The 20941-nt window shown below is 37.7% G+C and overlaps 1 protein-coding gene across 4 annotated transcripts; it reads right to left on the bottom strand.

Annotated features, from left to right (window-relative positions):
* Nucleotides 1–823: 823 nt before the first annotated feature.
* On the bottom strand, nt 824–20291 carry LOC120527350 (glial cell line-derived neurotrophic factor-like). Of its 4 annotated transcripts, XM_039750654.1 has the most exons (4): nt 15315–15383; nt 5931–6450; nt 5577–5836; nt 824–2251 (listed from the first exon to the last, which is right to left on the bottom strand). In XM_039750654.1, exons 3-4 carry the CDS (start codon nt 5590–5592, stop codon nt 1767–1769), a joined length of 501 nt encoding a protein of 166 aa, XP_039606588.1. In that variant the 5' UTR covers nt 5593–5836; nt 5931–6450; nt 15315–15383; the 3' UTR covers nt 824–1766. The 4 variants fall into 4 exon arrangements, with proteins under 4 accessions (XP_039606588.1, XP_039606586.1, XP_039606587.1 ...); XM_039750652.1 differs by lacking the exons at nt 5577–5836; nt 5931–6450 and adding an exon at nt 19390–20291 and having other exon boundaries at nt 15315–15491; XM_039750653.1 differs by having other exon boundaries at nt 5577–6450.
* Nucleotides 20292–20941: the final 650 nt, after the last annotated feature.

The raw sequence follows: 20941 nt of genomic DNA, 5'->3' as shown, positions 1-20941 counted from the left end.
TAGATCTTAGGAGAGGTAAAACGATTTTTTTTTTCTTCAATTTTAAATATAACCTTTTTCTTTTTACATAATTCTGCCTAGTTAGTAAAAGTCAAAATTCAGAACCTCTGATACAATTTGTAACCTCAGAGAAAAGCTGCCAGAATTAATTGTTTGACTTCTCAAGAGAAATCCCTTTAGTAGCATCTTCAGGTTTACTATAACTTACATAAAATTAAATTACAAAAATGAAACAAATTCAGTTTGTGATCTGCTAGTTATTGTTGCAACAATGATTACTCATTACAAATGGCAAGACAAAAAGGTAAAGTAGATGATCATATAATAGTACTCATTTCTATCTCTGCCAAAACTTAACATTTGTACAAAGTTAATGGTTTGTTCCCATCATCATGCAAACATCATCTTCAACATCTCTAACTTTGGCACCAAAAAAAAGAGAACTTTAAATAAATAAGAAAACATGGTCTGCAATAAATAACAATAAGTTAATTAAATCTCAATAAATATTCTTTTATAATTTTAGGACTTTGAGTAAGATGCATTGCATCAGGTAGTCCATTTAGCCATCATGACCAATGTTCAACTAAGTGAGCAGTTTATTGGTGAAGTCTTTTGTAAACCTTAAATATCTATTCTTTTGAGCAGCATTTTCAGGCCTGATCTTAACAGGACCTGTCAGGATTTGTGTGTGTGTTTTTTTTCTTTATGTGTGTGTGTGTGTGTGTGTGTGTGTGTGTATATATATATATATATATATATATATATATATATATATATATATATATATATATATATATATATATATATATACACAATATATATATATATAAAAACTCATAAATATGACTCTATTTCACATCATTTTCCCCTACTGACTCCAACATTTAATTTTAAAAACTAAATGTAAAAAATGATGTGTTCTGCTATTCTGTTGTTATCACAAATAAGTATATTATTTCCCAGGAAAGTAAACAGGCTAAAATAAACTGAATGCCTAAGAACCTGGTATACTGCTAACCATTTTCTTACCCTTTGAAGATTTCTCATTGTCCTAACTTGCTAATGGACAAATACATGTAAGCTAGTGGGATGAGGCCATCAGATACTATCTTGAGTTTATTGCTCTCCTAAACATTTGATTTGGTAGCCCAATGGAAATGGACCCATACTTTAAAATGTATTTGACCTACTAATAGAAGCAGTAATGTTTTTTTTGCAATACCCCCTTCCTTTCCCAAACAGACTGTACCTATATTTCCACATTGCAAGTGGAAGTTGGAGAAACCTTTTAAAAATTACAGCAGTTTGCTCTTTTTTCAGTGCCTATGAGAAGTTGACAGAGCGACTGGCCATTTCCCTTTAGAACAGTGGATATAGTGCCACTCAAAAGACATACAGAAAGCTTCACCACATCCTGTATTCTACTGGTATTTTTGTGGATCACTGTGTATGTTTTTTTTTTTCTTTTTCTTTTCACAAACACCTCTTCCTTTTCAATTGTGAAGAATCTGGTCTCACCACATGATGGCAGTATTTTAATTAGACCTGCAAACACCAGCATGCAAAAAGGTTAAAAGCTATCACTTAGTGTATTAATTAACCTTGACTTCCTCATCTTTAGATGACCAATGCTGTCTTATCGTCCTGTCTTGATTTCAGCCGGCCTCCCTTTCTTTGCCATCTCTGGGTCCTGATTCTATTTTTGGATCAGGAACTTTGTATCCTTTTTAAATACTGCAGGAATGCATGTTTCACTTCATAAGTCAAATGCAGCCACATTTCTTGGCGGAATGCTTTTTAAGTGTGTGGTACACAAGGTTATCATCTAAAAAAGCCAAGTCGTCATCAAAAGCTATAGGTCGACAGCAGACCTGTGTTCTCACTTTTTCTTTGACAAGCTTTTTATTTTTGGTTAAATTTTTTAGTATTAAGTCATATGTTGTCTCTGGAGCATTGCAGGATCCACTACAGTACCTAAAAATAAGTTCCTCTTTGGTTTGGTATCCTAAATCCAGATCAGTTACATTTAGATGTATATCCTTCAAAACACAACCCCGATTCTTGCCTCTGCCCCTTCGTGACTTTCCATTTGTAGTGTCTGTGTTTGCTGCAGCTCTTTGTCGAATCTTGTCTCTTTTCCCCCGTATAGGAATGGTCCAATCTGGGGATCTTTTCAGTCTTTTTATTGTAGCTTGAATGAATTCCACTACATCTTCAAACTGTTCTGGGTATATGTCTTCCATATTGTCTGTGAAAAGAAAATATATCAAGCTGCACTCAATATTCACACACAAGGCCTCATAAAAAATAAGTTGCCATTAATAATATCCAAGAGCCTCCTCCATGTTTTTTTTTTTATGTAAAGTATGTTAGTGAACAGCAAAAGCTAAGTGCTTTGTTTGTTCAATTACATTTAGATATTTTGCATTACCCACTTGATTTATTTAAATACAATTCTGGCAAAAATGTTGCTGTGGATTGAAAATTGAAAAATAGCACAACCAAATTTAAAACAGCACCGATGAATGCTGCTGCACTTATACTGTTTCTGAAAGTAGCATGAAACTGAATTCCCATCGGACGAGTGCTGTGTTGCCCCTGATTCACTGCTGTTTCACCACCAGCCAAAGAGACTGCTGCTCCCTTTGCTGGTGAAAAACAACATCTGTGAAGAGGACTGAGCACAGCAGTATCTGGTGGTAGAAAGCAGTGACTTTTTTCAGAAATAATCATATTTTATGATTGTCTTCAAATCATTAACCTTAGAAAACAAGTTTCTACAAAATACATAATCACCCATGTCTCGTACTGTTGGTTCATTTGGACTAGTATATGTGGCTTTTGTGACATTTTGTGTGCTTAGTCTGAAAATAATTTGTCTTTATTCACACATGATCAGAACCGGTCAGTTTCTGGTGAATTCCTGGAATAGATGCATTTGTAAAAGGAACTTAAGTTTTCATTTCCATGTTCAAAAATGAATATTTATTTAATTTGACAATTTTAGCTGGTCCAGTGATAATGTGTGTCTGTATATGTACTTAGTTATAGACAGATCTCCATTTATTGCTGCCTTTCTCAATGCTGCTAGGATGGGCTTAAGACTCCCTATAACCTTGTAAAAACAACGCCACCATCAAACAGATGGTTTCCTTACTATTTGTGCTAAAAAAACTTCTGCATACTACTCTATATGTTGTAAGTTGAAATGCCCATCTTTATGTTTATTTTATGGGTAAAATTTTCAAATGGCCCTGAACTGGCAAGAATGTGTTAGTGGAATGTCACCCATTAATGAACACATAGTACTTCCCCCCCTATTACTATTGCAAATGGTTGCTGGCTATATTACAGTAAGACAAAAATGTCCAGATGAACTGACAGTCCTTTATTTTATCGTCCGTGATTTGTGGATTTCCATCTTAGCTGACCAGATCTTATTTCTGCTTCATCTACATCTTAGTTCTTTTGTATTTATTTTCTGTGTGACTCCCATTAATGCAAATCGTATTTGATCTTAATATAATGACTCCTAATCACCAAGTTGACTATAAGACACCCCAATTTAATTGCCCCAATTTGTTGGCCTCACTGCTAAGACTTCACCTCATAGCAATTTGGAATTGTGAAAATCACAGACCATACCAAGGGAACTCCAGGTGGGCAAATTATCTGTCATTGTATGTGACAACGAAAACTTGACTTGTTACTCTTTTGTAATGCTAATTCTTCTGACAGCTCCACAAAGGCTTCAATGGACTTGTCTAACACTACTGCAAATCACTGTGCTCACAACAAAAATCAATTGGTCAAACCACCCTTCTAAAGACATAAGATACATTTGTTACATTGTTACTGAAGTGGTCAGCTGACCTCCCAACACTGACTCCACAACGACCATACTCTACCACTACATCTCCATAATCCATGACCCATATTTACTAGTTTCATAATAGAAAACCAAAAAAGTAAATGATCACTCTGGAACTGGATGCCAAATTTCAAATGTTTATTTTGAATGACATAATTTCAAAGCCATTTAATCTAGTTCTGGATCAATGGGGAAGTAGAACAGACAGAATCAAGTGAGCAACTAATGCGTACACGCAAAGGTTGACCAATTTATAATCATCAGTTAACCTAATCTATATGTCTTTGTTAGTGTTGGAAGAAGTCACCTGCAGGAAAGCTCATGCACAAATTGATTAGACGCTGTATTTGAACCCAGGACACTGGAATCTTGAGGCAGTAATGCTAATCACTACTAGAGTGACAGATGAATTTAGAGCATTATTTAAAATGTATAGACAAAATACACTGAAGCAGAATTCTAGTTTATTTGTTAAAGATGTACAGTCAAAACAACCATCTATCCAACCATTTCATTAAACCTGATTTTTTGATCATAGAAGCTAAAGTCTTCCAACTAACACCATGAACTTGGCCAGTTTGGGATGCCAGACCACTGCAGAGCATGCATAATAATCCTCTTATATAATACGCTACCGTGGCTGTCCGTTTGTCTGTCCAGGATTTTAAATTACCTATAGCTTGCACACCATTTGACCGATTGACCTGAAATTTAGTACACATATACTACGTGACGTCTACTATCCGCTTTCGGGGTGATGATTTTTATTACTCTTTTTATTTCTATTTTATTGTGGAATCAACTCTCGGCAGCAAGGCTGCCATGCGGCGCATGTTTACGGCTAAATCATTCGAGGCAGATTGAACACTTAAGTGCCAGCTTCAGTGAAAAAATTAAGAAAAACTTACTTAGTAATTGCAACCAAAAACTGGCTTAAACAGTTTTAACGAGAAAAGATGCCGACGGAAGAAGAGAAGAAGCAGGCCGCTAAAGTGGAGAAAACAAGCTGCTCACGAAGCAGCAAGCTCATCAACCTGTGAGCAAACAAATGCTGAACGTACAGAGAAAGAGTATGAAAACTGTAAGCCAAGTGTTTTCACTGCACATTATTGTGCAGTCTGCCGTTACTAGTAATAATAATAATAATCACTGTATTAGAAATATTCCTGCTTTACACTTATTACTTCCAGTCTATGTCCAATGCCATTTGAATCAGTTTTGGTGACAAAGGTAAAGGACAGTCAGCCAAAGCAACATCACTACATATTTCTCAACCATTGTTTACTTTAAAAATTGAAATGCCTTCTGATACTTTCTGACTAGATAATATTTTATATGTTGCAGTGTTATATTACAATAACACATACTAGAAACTGTGAACACTGTCTAAGTATTAGCTGACAAATTGATTTAAATTGTTTATTTTTCGAAAATCTATGAGAATTCATTACATTATGAGACAAAACCTGTTTTGTATGATTACAACATGATTTGTATACATAATTAACACATGCAGATCAAATTTCACCTAATTTATAGTATTGGCACATTCATTATTATTATTTATTAATAATAGTGATAGTTAATGTAGTTAAGAATAAGAATTATGAGATTAATATGAGCTTGACCTAAATACTGTTTTTAAAACACTACTTTTCTGACTTGCTGGACTTGTGGAACTTTACATAAAGAATACACCTACCTGTACACACAAACATAGTATCTCGCTTCCTACCATTTGTCACAGAAACTTGGTAATGACCTTAACTTGGCACTTCCACTCCCCAAAGTAAGTGAGCTGGTGAAAACATGAGCTATCAGAGCTCATCCAACAATGATTTCTAAGTGACACCCTCACTCTGATAACTCCTAGTGGACAGATAAGCTGAGTACCACAGGTTACATCATTGGGGGCTCGGGTGGCACCTCATTGCAGTCTGATAGAAGTAATAATGGGATAAACTGGTGACAAAGATAGAAGAAAGGACACTTATTTGATTTACTGATTGCCAAGTAGAAATAAGAAGCAACTAGAAAATATTAAACAAAAACTGACCATTTTATGTTAAGGATGAAAAAAATGTCCCAGAATCAGCATATCCAAGAAATACCATCCTGTAGATGGCTGATTATTTAGAAATAGATATTACATGTCTTGTCTAAAAAATGAAAAATGAAATGATTTTAACATGTGCAATCACTTTCACCAGGTGTAAATACCCATAAAAACACTTAATCAGAATCCATTTTTGAGATCCAGGGTGGTTACCGCAGGCGCTGTCTAAACTTGTGTAAAAAAGGAATGTAGTTAATGTGTTTCACAACTAAATTATACGTGGTGATGTTATTCTGTGTATCTACAGCTTTCTATAGATGAAAACAAGATGGGAATAATTTACAGTCATTTCACCTATTAAGGATACCAAAAGGCAAAGCTACAGATCTCCAGAAGTCTTTGTGAACATCTGGTTATCATAAGACGGCAAATGCAAATGCAGCTTCCACCCCCAGCGTAAGAATAAAAATACACTTATCTGTCTATGTGATTCACTTAGCTCATCAACTTCTGTCTTAAACTGAAAAAAAAATGTAGATCTTGATTTTGAGTTACACAATATTGCATTTCATATCTTTATGACAAGTTTTTAGGATGCATAAAGTGAATTCTGTTCTACTGTTATGCTAATGCCCTCCGTTAGAACTTTAAGTAGGCAAATGATGGTGTACTCAAGGGCCTATATTTTTCCAGCAGCAAATTTTGGACTCGAAAACATTAGGTAGAAAGAAATCGAAGGATGGATTATCATGACAAGGAAACAGCATCTGGAAAATGCTATGCTGTGTGCCTTATGGGATATGCAGAAGGACAGAGATGGCCAGACGCTTTTATGCTTTTCATAAGAATTAACAGGGCCGCAGGCAACTGCTACCAAAAGGAACCTGCCAAATATGAGACATTTGGAATTTCACATCAAAGACTGTCAGGGTCAAGACCTCTTTAAATGATTAATACGGTTATTCTCGTACCACCTTGTCAGGGCCGAAAAAGAGACATTGTAGTTACTGTATGACTTGGAAATCTGTCAGAAACTGACACTGCAGCTGGTGTCACCTGTCTGACTGCCAGGTGAAGTGTAAGATAATCTGACTAATTCACACACACAGCGACAGCATTTACATACATATTACATTTAACAGCGGGGGATCCGCTTGCAAAACAAATGTCATATACTTGCAAATATTAAAATCAGGGATGCTTCATAGTCAAGGGAAAATGAGAAAGACCTTTTTGTGCTTGCTTCTAAATTTGAAAGCAGGACTTATTGCCAAATATTTTCTATTTCTAAGTATGTCGGCAAACACTTCGAATTTGCCTTTATGTTTCATGGCAGCTTCCAAAGTCAACACTGCCAACTGGCACCCAGGAAAACTTAACAATGAGACAGCTGAAAACTATTACACCTTTCCATCTATTGTTCCATTATATGTAAAAAGTGAAACAATGTGGTAATAGCAAGAAAACTGATATGACACAAATACTAAATTAATAGTACATTAAACAATTTGAATGATGCACAAATACAGTAGTTAGTGCTACATCACAATTTTAAGGACCTCCGTTTTGAGTCTTGATAATTCCTTTTGCTACTTTTGCATGCTTTCCCAGTGTCTGCTTGCCTTATTTCTACATGATTTGGCTTGCTGCCATATTATGATTAGTTGATTGAGGTCTCCAAATTGTCCCTATGTGCCTCAGTTATTCCCTGCTGGGATAGGCTCCTTCTAATAATGAACCTGTTCTGATAAAAACTGTTTCAGAAACTGGATGAAATGATATAAAGAAAGAAAAGCTTGGTGTTTTTATTTTCCTTTAATCTTTGTCAATTATGTGTTGGCTGTGTTGCTTTTTACTTGATTATTTTGTGTAGCTGAATTTATATGTCGCTGTTAACATTTTTATAGTTTGTTGTTTCTGCATTACAATAACCAAGACCGTTGTATCTGCCAAAGAATAAAATGATTACCATTGTTTTGCATTTTCAGAGCTCACACTGAGACATCACCTTCACATTTTTGTAACACTAGAAGTTATGAATATTTTACCCTGCATTAAAATGCTATTTACAATAACAAATAAATATTATGCATAGAATTATACGATTGTAATAATTTGCATCCATCCACTTAATTACAGTGCATCCGGAAAGTATTCACAGCGCATCACTTTTTCCACATTTTGTTATGTTACAGCCTTATTCCAAAATGGATTTAATTCATTTTTTTCCTCAGAATTCTACACACAACACCCCATAATGACAATGTGAAAAAAGTTTACTTGAGGTTTCTGCAAATTTATTTTAAAAAAACCCTGAGAAATCACATGTGCATAAGTATTCACAGCCTTTGCTCAATACTTTGTTGATGCACCTTTGGCAGCAATTACAGCCTCAAGTCTTTTTGAATATGATGCCAAAAGCTTGGCACACCTATCCTTGGCCAGTTTCGCCCATTCCTCTTTGCAGCACCTCTCAAGCTCCATCAGGTTGGATGGGAAGCATTGGTGCACAGCTATTTTAAGATCTCTCCAGAGATGTTCAATCAGATTCAAGTCTGGGCTCTGTCTGGGCCACTCAAGGACATTCACAGAGTTGTTCTGAAGCCACTCCTTTGATATCTTGGCTGTGTGCTTAGGTTTATTGTCCTGCTGAAAGATGAACTGTCGCCCTAGTCTGAGGTCAAGAGCGCTCTGGAGCAGGTTTTCATTCAGGATGTCTCTGTACATTGCTGCAGTCATCTTTCCTTTTATCCTGACTAATCTCCCAGTTCCTGCCGCTGAAAAACATCTCCACAGCAAGATGCTGCCACCACCATGCTTCACTGTAGGGATGGTATTGGCCTGGTGATGAGCGGTGCCTGGTTTCCTCCAAACGTGATGCCTGGCATTCATACCAAAGAGTTCAATCTTTGTCTCATCAGACCAGAGAATGTTGTTTCTCATGGTCTGAGTGCCCTTCAGGTGCCTTTTGGCAAAGTCCAGGCGGGCTGCCATGTGCCTTTTACTAAGGAGTGGCTTCCATCTGGCCACTCTACCATACAGGCCTGATTGGTGGATTGCTGCAGAGATGGTTGTCCTTCTGGAAGGTTCTCCTCTCTCCACAGAGGACCTCTGGAGCTCTGACAGAGTGACCATCGGGTCCTGACCTCCGTGACCTTGGCCCTTCTCCCCCGATTGCTCAGTTTAGATGGCCGGCCAGCTCTAGGAAGAGTCCTGGTGGTTTCGAACTTCTTCCACTTACGGATGATGGAGGCCACTGTGCTCATTGGGACCTTCAAAGCAGCAGAAATGTTTCTGTAACCTTCCCCTGATTTGTGCCTCGAGACAATCCTGTCTCGGAGGTCTACAGACAATTCCTTTGACTTCATGCTTGGTTTGTGCTCTGACTTGAACTGTCAACTGTGGGACATTATATAGACAGGTGTGTGCCTTTCCAAATCATGTCCAATCAACTGAATTTACCACAGGTGGACTCCAATTAAGCTGCAGAAACATCTCAAGCATGATCAGGAGAAACAGGATGCACCTGAGCTCAATTTTGAGCTTCATGACAAAGGCTGTGAATACTTATGTACATGTGCTTTCTCAATTTTTTTATTTTTAATAAATTTGCAAAAACCTCAAGTAAACTTTTTTCACATTGCCATTATGGGGTGTTGTGTGTAGAATTCTGAGGAAAAAAATGAAATTAATCAATTTTGGAATAAGGCTGTAACATAACAAAATGTGGAAAAAGTGATGCGCTGTGAATACTTTCTGGATGCACTGTAATCCACCAACAGAGGTTCTAGAGAATATCCTCACAGCATCAGGTACCAGACAGAAAAATGTCAAGAAACAACTATAAACAGGGTGCCAGTCCATCACTGAACAGTTCAAGCAAAGCATATGTTATACAGCTCCTCAGACAGGAAGTACCAGTTGAAGTTGCTTTAAAAACTGCTTCCTCAGAGCACACACTAGAATAAGAACATACACATTGTTAAAGCTTACAATAGCACTTTTTAATTGATAGCTGTTCTTTAACTGATCCAGTTATGGTTAGCCTAAGCCCATCTTGACAGCCTCGGGCACAAAGCCAGAACCACCTCCTGAGTGGATGCTAATCCAATACAGAACACAATCTCTTGCACAGGGTAAATTCAGAGGTGCCAATCAAAAATACTTAAAGAATGCTAAATTCATAAACTGCCTTCATGTACATGCACATTTTTTCTCATCTATCTTAGAAAAAGTTTTGACTTCTCATTTTTCCTTTTGTAAAAAAGAAAGATAAAAGGATAACCTGCTTTTTGAAAACTGTATGTGGCATTTGGCTTAATTATTTATATAATAAAAATGTTTTAGATTTGTTTCTTTGACATAAATGGTATTTAATTCAAACTGCACATCACCTCAAGTATTTTATTAAAAGTTTTAATTTATTACTGCTGTACAATCACCTTGAATACCTTACCTCATTGGCATATCTTCCCAATGTCTTTTCCTAAACCCTCTTTACATCCTTTATAGCAGGAACTCAAGCTGAGTGCACTGTTCAAAACACAGCTTGACAGAAGCATTAAACAGACTTAACAGTGTTGTTCTGGAGCTGCATTCCACACCTCCGCATCTCTATTGCTATATTCTGCTTACATTCTTCAGGGCTTAACATTGTGGCATAAAAAAAAGACACAACACGATTGTAAATCTGGGCAAACAGACTGTTGAGGCTGCATCAAGTGCCCTTACTGCCAAGGTCAGTCCTGAGTTCACGCCATGCCAGTAATGTCTTTAGATTTGAAACAGGCCATTACAAGTTGTTTGAGAATTAACAAAGGATAACCAAACTTTGGGAATTAGCCTGCCTTCACATTTATTTAAAATACTTGGAACAACACGAGTAATAAATAGATTTTGAGAAACACTGCTGTACATTGTATTAATGGAGACGCACTTAAAAATACTTGCCGGACCAATGTCACATTTGTATTACATATATTACAGGTATGGGTGACTTTGATACTGAGACAAGGAGGTATTATAGGGAATTCCTTCTAATATGAAATTTTTAAGCTATACAAATATATAATATTGTACATTTTTTTTATTAGTAAATGTTATTATGATACAAAAACTACACTAATTTCCTGAAAGGGCAAAAATAAAAGAGTGCATTTTTTCTGAAATCCTTCCTCTAAAAGTGTTCTTGCACTACAAGGTATGAAGTAAAAAAAAACCGAGTAATTTCCTCAGCTCTTGGGCATTGACAGTAAAAAGATCATATCAATGATTTTCCTCATCTTAATGTTGCCAAGACGTTTATCTTTAAAAGAGATTTATCTCTGTGAGGTAGTGAATAATTCCCTGCCTCAAGTAGTTTGCCAGTAATGGCAGTTCAGCACTATCACTTTTTTTGATGTGAACACCACAGTAATTGGTTGGTTGTAGTCCAAATGCTGTTTGCCTAGAGGCTGGCTGCTCTGAAGTTGATAAAGAAATAAACAACATATTGTGCTCATGAAGAACCATTTTTTCCTAAAATGTTGAATCCTGAGGTTTTGCTTCTTACAGTTCAACTTTCCTGCACATTGCCTGTTGACAGCAATGACTCAATAAATATATGAATGGAAAATTTTCATTAACACATTAATAGAGTTAATATTTCCTTTCAGCCATATGCTAAATGTCAGCTATGCAGACGCTGTAAATTTTAAAGAGGCTTTGTGGTAGACACCCTGTCTAGAAAGGATTACCATGTTAAAAAGATCATTTTAATTTGAAATACACCCGATAATAGAAAAGTGATAAACTAAAAAAATCCAAGATAAGCAAACGGGCTGAGAAAGGAAATTATTTCCAATGCCTACCATTAGACCTACAATGCAATACTTTCAAAGCTTCTACAGAATTTTAAGCATCATCAAGTGGTAAAGGTGCAATAAAAAAAAACAGGAGCACAAAAATTGTATGAATGTTCATTCATTTTTTCTAATATGCTGAGTTCTGTGCAGGTTTGAGAAGGATGGAGCCTATCCCAGCAACATTAGGCACAAGTTAGGAGCTACACTTGCAGGTTGCTCTAGGCTGTCAAAGGGCTTCCTGAGCCAATTTGGAACAGCTAGACATTGTAACCTTTGTATCTGTAGGAAGTGGAGGAACCAGATTACATAAAAAAATTAGGTGAACAAAGGGAATATAAAAATATGTAGTAATCCTGGATCTCTGGACCTGGGAGGTATCTGTGCTAACCGCTTCAGCTCTATGCTAGTTATTCACATAAATAACTCTAATTAATATTTCCTCGACAAACATCTCTATCATGTAACAGCCAGCAGTCACATAAACATTCTTTGCAATGCTTACAGTCTCACTGTTTATTTGCTTTATTGTTGAACTATGATGTATTTAGTCTGTGCCAGTGTTTACCAATTTATTATAAAGAAGGAATGAGGTTGAGTGCATACAGCCACTAAAGATATAACAAATCAGTTCATGTTTATTTTTACCATAAATCTGTTATGAGCTAATTTTAACTCTAGTATGCCACCTCTAAATATGCAAGGTGCAACTGATAATTTACTGCTAATTGATTCCTTCCTACATTTTCATTTACGGAGACTACATTGGATGGATAAAGCACATGGAAAGAGACAGCCATAGAAATGTCACCCCACTATCAACAAACAAGTACTCTCATGCTCTCTCATACAGATTTATCATTAAGTCTTTGGCCTGTGACAGAAAATCTATGCAGACGGGAAGAATATGCAAACTCCACAGAGACTGAAATTTAACCATAAGTCCAAGTGTTTTGAGAGGGAGCAGTATATTTATTAACTGAAACAGAACAGTCCCTCATTTGACAGTTTTCTGTTCTATAACTTTTGCTGTCAGGTTAAGCTACATCCCCACAACATATACAAAATGGAGGGATTAAACTGATGGGATGGAAATGAAGCTTGTTTACACAGTTCGATGAGAGTATTACAGCAAACACAGTCAGAATTGGTTTGTGTATTTGTCCGATGTTGGTGAGATAAGCTGCAGTCCTCCACAACCTTCAAATGGATTAAGCAAGTTTAAAAATGGACAGACATATGGACAAAGTCAGAATCACTTGTAATGCAAGTGATGCATGGGAAACTTTGTCTAAAACTGAAACCATTCTTACCAGTTTGATCATTTACTAGGAATAAAATGACTGCCAAAGTTAATTGTAGTCTCGAGAACTGTATCCTCTCACACTTTTTTCTTTTGTAATATGAGAAAATATCCCTGCATCACAGTTCTTATTATAGTTTTATTTCACCATAACCAGTGTTTGTTTTGGACCATGTTTTCATTTTAACCATATTTTTGCAACAGTTTACCTCTGTTCTGCTTATTTCTTTTTTAGTTCTAATGTATTTTTATGATCTTTATGCCATGCTGCTTAAAACTACACATTAAGACCCAGACTTCAGATTTATTCCTTTAAATGTATTTATTTCTGTTGTATACTCCTTCAGACTCTGTGTAATTGGCTCTTTCTTACACTGCGGCATTTACCATATACTTCAGTCCTAAAATGGCATATGGATTAGTCCTTCTTTGCCTTTATAAAATTACTTTAACTTATGTATCAGTATGAGCTTGTCAATCATACCACACTGCCTAGCTTATAATCCAATTAGCCATTTTTCAAACCTGCTATTTTGCCTACAGGATCATTTACAGAAGGAAGGCTATTACAACAGTACTTTGTGTAAATCGGGAATCAACCTTTGACAGAGAACCAGTTCAATGGCAGGCACACATTGGGACAAGTTACTCTTGCCAGTCAAATAACAATTATTTAGCCTGTCTAAGGAAAATGGAGAAAACATGCAATCTTCTCAGTGGAATCAGGATCTTTGTGCCAACACTGCATACTGTACTAATACACCCTCTATTTTACAACCCATCCATGAGGTTTCTGAAACTGTTTTTTCCATTATCTCTGCAGGAGACGAATTAACAACCATCACTGGGTGAGACATCAGTATATTACTTCCCACACTCATGCTCATACTGGTACAAAGTAGACATTCCAGTTCACCTCACATTTGTGTCTTTAAGATATAGGGGGAAGCTGGCCCAGGTAAAATATGCAGACCCCTTACAGATAGCAACCGGCCTGCGACTCTAACCAATATCTATGGTGATGTGAGGAAGTGACACTACTGCACTATATGCTGTCCTCCCATTTTATAATGCCTATGGTAAACATTATTTTAGGTGGTTCAGTCCTTAGTTAGATGGATGCGTTACTTCTGAATGAACCGTTTGAAAATGTCAGCCCCATCAGCATTAGCAATTAAGCAAGAATACATTATGATACTCATGCCAGAGATGCTGGTGCAGCACTTTATTCTGTCTTACTAATGACTGCATTGTTGTATGTCAAGTAAATCATTTTCTCTCAGATCTAGTTTTGGTAGCTAATTTCCATTCTATTCGTCTTCTGGTTTCTTGAACACCCTTGCACAACCCAGAGCCTTGTAAACCAAGGGACACACTCAGCAGAGAATAGCAAAGCAGCAGTGTCACCAGCTTTGGATCAGCTACTAATAGGCATAAATCACACAGCACCACCTTCCTCCTGGACTGAATAGTATTAATCTCTACTATACATTGTTATATTTCTCAATTCTTAATGAAATGTTGGAAAAACAAATCTGTTAGTTAACCAAACAAGTCTAATGTAGTAAATTGTCTTCTCTAGTTTGTGAAATTACTAAAATTAATATATTTATACTTTAATGTTTCTATGGATAGTTAATATTTCAGTCGTAATGCCTTATGCTATTCTGCATTTGCAAAATCTTTGCTCTCCAGGTTAATTGATGGCTTAGCTATGCTGCCTTATCTAACACAGATGCTAACTCCCAATATCCCTGACCAGCGTAATAAAAAAATGTGAATTAGATCAATAGATGATGAAAGCAGCAATCAAAACCAATAAATAGTGCAAAATATTAAGGCTGCTGTGTTGTCATGATGATCCTCCTAAAAGCCCTCAAAAACAACATTGACTTTTGGAAAAAAAAAGAGCTTTTAACCATCCAATGTTTCCCTATCTTAACAGGTCTAATAAGTGTACTCAATGCAAGGACTGCTTTTAGGACCATAGTGTAGATACTGAGTAAAACATGTGTATGCATCTTAGTAAGTTTCCTATTTCTTTGGGAAGAATACGCTTTTCTACGCATTAACATTTCCAATGGACACAGTGTGTATGTCTTATGTTCAGATCTATTGGAGTGGACTGGAGTAGTAACAAAATCAGACTATAAACCAGCTGCACATTTTCTTTACGGTAGCACAGGGCCACAATCAATATGACAGGAGGGATGAGAAGAGGCGAACAGTTCAGACACTTACACAAATCCCCTGGGGAGGAAGGCGGCAGATCCCGCAGGTGCTCCTCAGTCTCGGTTCTCTTCACTCCGGACTCCCAGCTTCTCAATAGCGGACTGGTAGAGGCGACGCTCAGCAGCAACAAACACATGGCTAAAGCATCCCATACCTTCATCTTAGACTTAATTCCAATAGCGGAACCTTGGAACAGAAAGGGAAAAGTAAAGACGTGGCCATGCATGTGATAGCGTAGAACCAACCCACAGTCAGGCTACCATTCACACAGCACGAGAAGCAGCGCTATTGCTCCGGAGCGCCTTAATGCAGAACAAGAGATGCCCGGGAAATAATCCGTTGTCAGTATGTTGAGCGAGACTCGTGTTAAAATCCAGATGAATATGTTTTCAGACATTTACTAAGAGACCAAAGCAGCATCCTGGAATAAACGGCTTTGAAATGCGTAATGCCATTTTTTGTCGTTTAAGTACTGTACAGCTGACGAGGAGGGAATCGTCTAATTCAGATCTTTACGCTGTACCGTGAAATCCAAGAAACCCGCTTGCAGTTCTCACTTGGGATCTCATAAAAAGTCAGCTGCTCGCACCGTAGCTACACACACTATTTGTTGCCCAGAGGGGGGTGGGGGTGCGCTCAAGAATTGAAGTGTAATTAAATAAGCACGCCCTGACTCAGCCAGCAGACTATGAACACGTCTTTCTTTCTGCGTTTTTTGCTTTCTCTCTGATCAATGCGATTTCGAAGTACACTTGCTGTTTAAGAGTTCACGATCAGCATCGTAGGTAGAGCGACAGGTCTGACCAGTCAGCTTCCAGTCTGATTCTAAAGAGCAACACGCTTGGCAGTGCGCACGGCGGGTCTAAGGGTCACACCTCACGCAGTGTGTGCAGGTTAATCGTCACTGGAGACCAATTAGCTCCATGAAGCGTTTGGAATTGTTTCATGTTTCATTGGGCAGCTTCAATGCCATATATACTGCCTTCCTTTGGTGAATCAAACTAAGGATTTAAGGGATAACTTGACAAATATTTATGGTGGAACCGCATTTTCCGTATCTTTTAAGTAGCGTGGAAGTAATCCTAGCGGATCCGACACTACGCCCTCTGCTTTTGTAGTAGTTGGTCGGATACACTGGAGTAGTATGCTGTTGTATGATTTGATCTGCCTCATTAAAATGTACAATGATACATGTTTCATAAACCAAACCACCATTTATTTATAGGTTGAGCATATTTATTTGTCAACTGTTTTCACTCTGGCGTTTAGACGACACCTATTCATGGCAAATTTCTGATAGCACATAATGAAATGCAAATAGTAAACAAAAAAACATGGGAAGTTTCCATCAATCCACTATCGATCCAGTTTCACGGTGGTAGTAAAGCCTTGTCTGGACAGGATATGCGTCCATCACAAGGCACATTCACGCGCACATCTACGCTAACTCGCACGTTACATTTTAATTGTGCCGCTCTGTTATCTGCGAAACCATATTGCACAGGATTAATTTAGAGATGGCCAAAATTGTACAAGAAGGAGTAGTGGTCCGCGCTACTGTTGTGTGACTCAAGGACTCTGGTTCGAATTCCTGCACTTGAACGGTCTGTGCAGAGTTTCAAGTCTCCCAGTGTCTGCTCGTGTTTTCCTTTATATAGGTCGGTTTATTTCCACGTTAGGAATGCTTCCTTTGATTTGGACAGTATACACTATGCTGCGGGTGCCCGGCGGCGCCCCATCCAGGGTTGATCCTTGGCACTAGCCACGGGATTCTATAGTTTAATAATAATTATTAAAATTGATGGACGAATGTTTGCACTGGTCCAGACTGTTACTTATCCACCTTTTAAGTTTCTCATTTATTTGAAACTGAAAAAGACCGGGAAATATCTGCCAGCAGTTCACTTTCAAAAGGAAGTGGCAATAAACGTTTGACAGCGACTTGTCATAAAAATTGAAAAAGTCGTACAAACAAAGAGGCTTTCCACTTTGTAACGGCGTCCCGTTACAATAGCCCTCCGATTCCGGTGACAATTTGTTTTGTACATGGCCCCTGGGAAGGGTGCCTGTGGCTCGTCACACGTTTCGCAGAAGCCTTGGAGCGCTCTGCCTGACACATATTTGAACGATGAAATTTGGAAGACCTCCACAGCACATGTCATATCACTGTTGCGTATCGTCAGTAAATCACATCTGCTCCAAGTAATCATCGCCTTGCTCTCAGTTGCTTGCTTGATCCTACAGTATTTATTTAACCGTCGCCTTTGTCCAAAACGACTTACACAATATGGTCTCACGGTAGCTTTTATTTCTGTGAATTAAGACACAAGATTCTAAGTTACACGCACACTGTTAAGCCCTGAAGTGAGAACCTTGTCGTTTACTGTCCAAGGCCGTAAATAGCAGGCCTGACGCATGCTTAAAAGAAGCAAGAAAATGAAATGTTTAAAACCGAGCACCTATAATCACGTTTCATTCTTAATGAAAATGTAACCCCGCCCCGACTACCTTGGGTGATCAATAAGATCTGCAGCTTCCATCATAAACATCCGTCTTTAGAAGCCAAGTCAGAATCCAAATAATAAAATTATGTCACACATCCTGATGATCATACAGACAGCTATGAAAGGCACCATATACGTCTGATAAGATGCCTTTACATTCTTCAAGTCTTGTAATGAACTACACAGTTTGAAACTCAAGTGGTGCCTAAATGGGCGGCTTCTAACAATCCAATAGGCACTTTGACCGTTAATGAACATTTTTTTGGAAAAGACAAAGAAGTTCTTTTATGCTGCTACGGACGTATAATTTGAATGTTTTCCTATGCCTATATTTCATACCCATTTTAAGAAGACTGTTAATGAATTTAAGAATTTTGTGTAGTGTGCGGTTACCCAGTAATTAAAAAAGAAGGAAAATCATTGGCTTCTTTAAATATTTATTGCTCGATTAACTGCTAGAAGAAATATCCATGGGTTGGCTGGGATGTGTTTGACCGTATATTGCAAATTGGATCGATGAAGACGGATAATATATAGGATAGGCGATTATTCATGCAACAAATATGGAAGATGTCACTGAATGGTAGTTAGTATATGAAAGTTTTACAGGCTACAACACCATGCACCCTCCGAGTTTGGCCTGTTGGTTAAGAGACTGAACACTAAATTGTTAGGCTGGTGGTTCAACCCTAACTGCCTGATCGCACCATTAAAAAATATGAGTCGCAGTACTCGTCCTTATCCAAAAGCTCTGTATAAAATAATGTGTGTGTAAAGAAAAGGGTTACTTTAGATTATTCCCAACTGTTCAAAATGGAAATGTAATGGATGGACATTTTTGAACGCATCTTTTGGAAACACGTAATGAAAGTTCAACATGAACCTTGGTTTATATTTTTTCAGATTGAGTCAACTTTAGTACATTATTTCCTGTTTCTTAAGGCACGCATATGCTGCCCAGCTCCTGTGCAAAGTCTGTCGCTGTTTACAAACAGTTGTAGCAACAATAGTTTTAGTGTCCAGTCCGCTACGTAAAACGATTCCTCGCGTATGCGGAGGAATTTCTGTAAGCATAAACTTGGAAACCATAGATGGAGAAATGGCTGTCTGGGCCTCTCGCATCTCTTCCAGTTGAAGTTCACATATATAGTGGGAAAGTAGAAAACTAATGAAAAATAAGTGAAAACGCATCTGAATTATTTAAAAAAATTACTGAAACAAGTCGTAATTGGAACAATCTCAATATGGTTTAAATGCAAACTAAAGTAGCGTAATGTGTAATTTTAGTCTGGGCTTTTTCACACAAACACTATGATAGCAATACTGAAAAATAACGACATCGGATCAAAAATACAAATTCTTCAAACGTTTGTGTGTGTGTGTATATATATAATGATATAATATATATATATATATATATATAGTTTTTGCAAGTTGCTAGTGGGGAATACTCCTTAAAGACATAAAAGCAAAAAGGACATTCGGCTCCATATTTCTAATGATCAATTATAGAGTTGTGCAAACATGTAAACAAACTAACAGCAGCACTCAAAATAACAATTATAACGTAAATTCCTTACCTTTTATTTGGTCTCCTTTGACCAATTACTAGCAATACATTGAAAATCCAAGCATTTTGCCGGGAAAGGCATTTAATTGTTCGATGTTAAAGGCATAATATGCAGTTTTAGAATGTGTTCGGTCTTTTCTTAATTCGACGTGACAAATGGTGTTGGAAAAAAAAAACTGCTCTCTGCTGATCGCCGGGCTTCTTCGGAGGAGACAGGTAAGGGCTTCCGATCTTAGTAGTGGGAGAATCGCAGCCTACTATCCACGCTGGAAATCTGAGAAATGCGCACTATCAACAACTGCAGGGAGTCAAATGAAGACATCAGGGCTCCTGTAACAGCAGCTGGTTAAGATAGCATGGGCAGAAAAAACAGCTGAGAACTGGCAATGTTAGCCTTGAGCCGAGTTACCTTAATACAGACTTGATAAGAAAGCAAAAAAGATACCCGCACACGCGGCGACCCACCCGCGAGGTCAGATCCACCCGGAATGCGAGAAGTGTACTTTCCACAATCCGTGTTACTTTGAGAATATCCCTCTTGTGGTGTGACAGCTTTAGAGGACTCCTTAAATTGTTCACTTGCGCTCGTGAAGCTCTGTCTGTGTTGAAGAGTGCAGATGTTGCGTCGTTTATCTCTCTTTGACAGAGGATGCTGTAAATGAGATGGATTTATAGTTTTGCTGGCCGTGACGCCCCTCCGCTGTGGCCCCCTGATTCGCCTTTACATCTAAACACAGTTCACCTCTGATTCTCCCCCCGCATCCACTAGGAAGGCTCCAGATTTCACATGTCTGCCGGCTGAGGTCAGACCCCCTTCGTGTCTTGTATTAGATGACAAGTAACGCGGAGGGCTCCGAAGTTGGCCAGCATTCTTATTTGTAGGATTCTCTCGTATTAACGTGGTGTCGTATTCGGAACGTGTGCAAATAAAAAGAATCTGGGCGCTTTTCACAATTAACACTGGGTGTGTGTTGGAGGTGGGGACAAGCAATTCACTTCTTTCTAATTGCATTTTAAAAGCACCCGTCACTTGGTCTTCTGACAGTGCTTCCTCCAGAAAAGGAGCCAACGTAACGCGGAAGAGAAGTTCGTCTGGTCGGAAAAACGGCACAAGCAAAGCTTTCGTATTTGGTTCGCTTTCACTCCCGAGTGGGTGTGCGGGCAAGCCAGTACAGAGGTAGGCAGCTTGTAAGCAATGTTAATATATATATATATATATATATATATATATATATATATATATATATATATATATATATATATATTATTAAATACCTAAAATAAGCCACACAGTTTATAAAATAACACTTTAAGAATATTTGACCAGATTGAATCATTGCAAGGACTACACTTGAAAAATTAAAAATAAAATCTTTTTTTTTTTTTTTTCTCAAATTCTTACCATTTTTGGTGTTTATTGTAAAGGATACCACCATTTAGCTATTCAATTTGGAGCAACATTGTCTAGTTTATTGGCACAGACAATCCTAGATTGCACTTGGCCTGTCACCACACTGTAAAGGGGTTTGATTTTCTGCTTAAGGTCTCAAAAAGTCTACAGA

Source organism: Polypterus senegalus, chromosome 4 (genome assembly GCF_016835505.1).
Source record: "Polypterus senegalus isolate Bchr_013 chromosome 4, ASM1683550v1, whole genome shotgun sequence".
NCBI lineage: Eukaryota > Metazoa > Chordata > Cladistia > Polypteriformes > Polypteridae > Polypterus > Polypterus senegalus.
Note: the sequence above shows the minus strand (reverse complement) of the source record. Positions and strands in the feature narration are given on the sequence as shown.

Excerpts from the sequence above, each read along its gene's own strand:
- LOC120527350 (XM_039750652.1), bottom strand. The coding sequence starts at position 15,465 with ATGAAGGTATGGGATGCTTTAGCCATGTGTTTGTTGCTGCTGAGCGTC. Across the intron at positions 2,252-15,314 it reads TTCCTCCCCAGGGGATTTGT|ACAATATGGAAGACATATAC; the intron begins GTAAGTGTCTGA and ends TTCTTTTCACAG.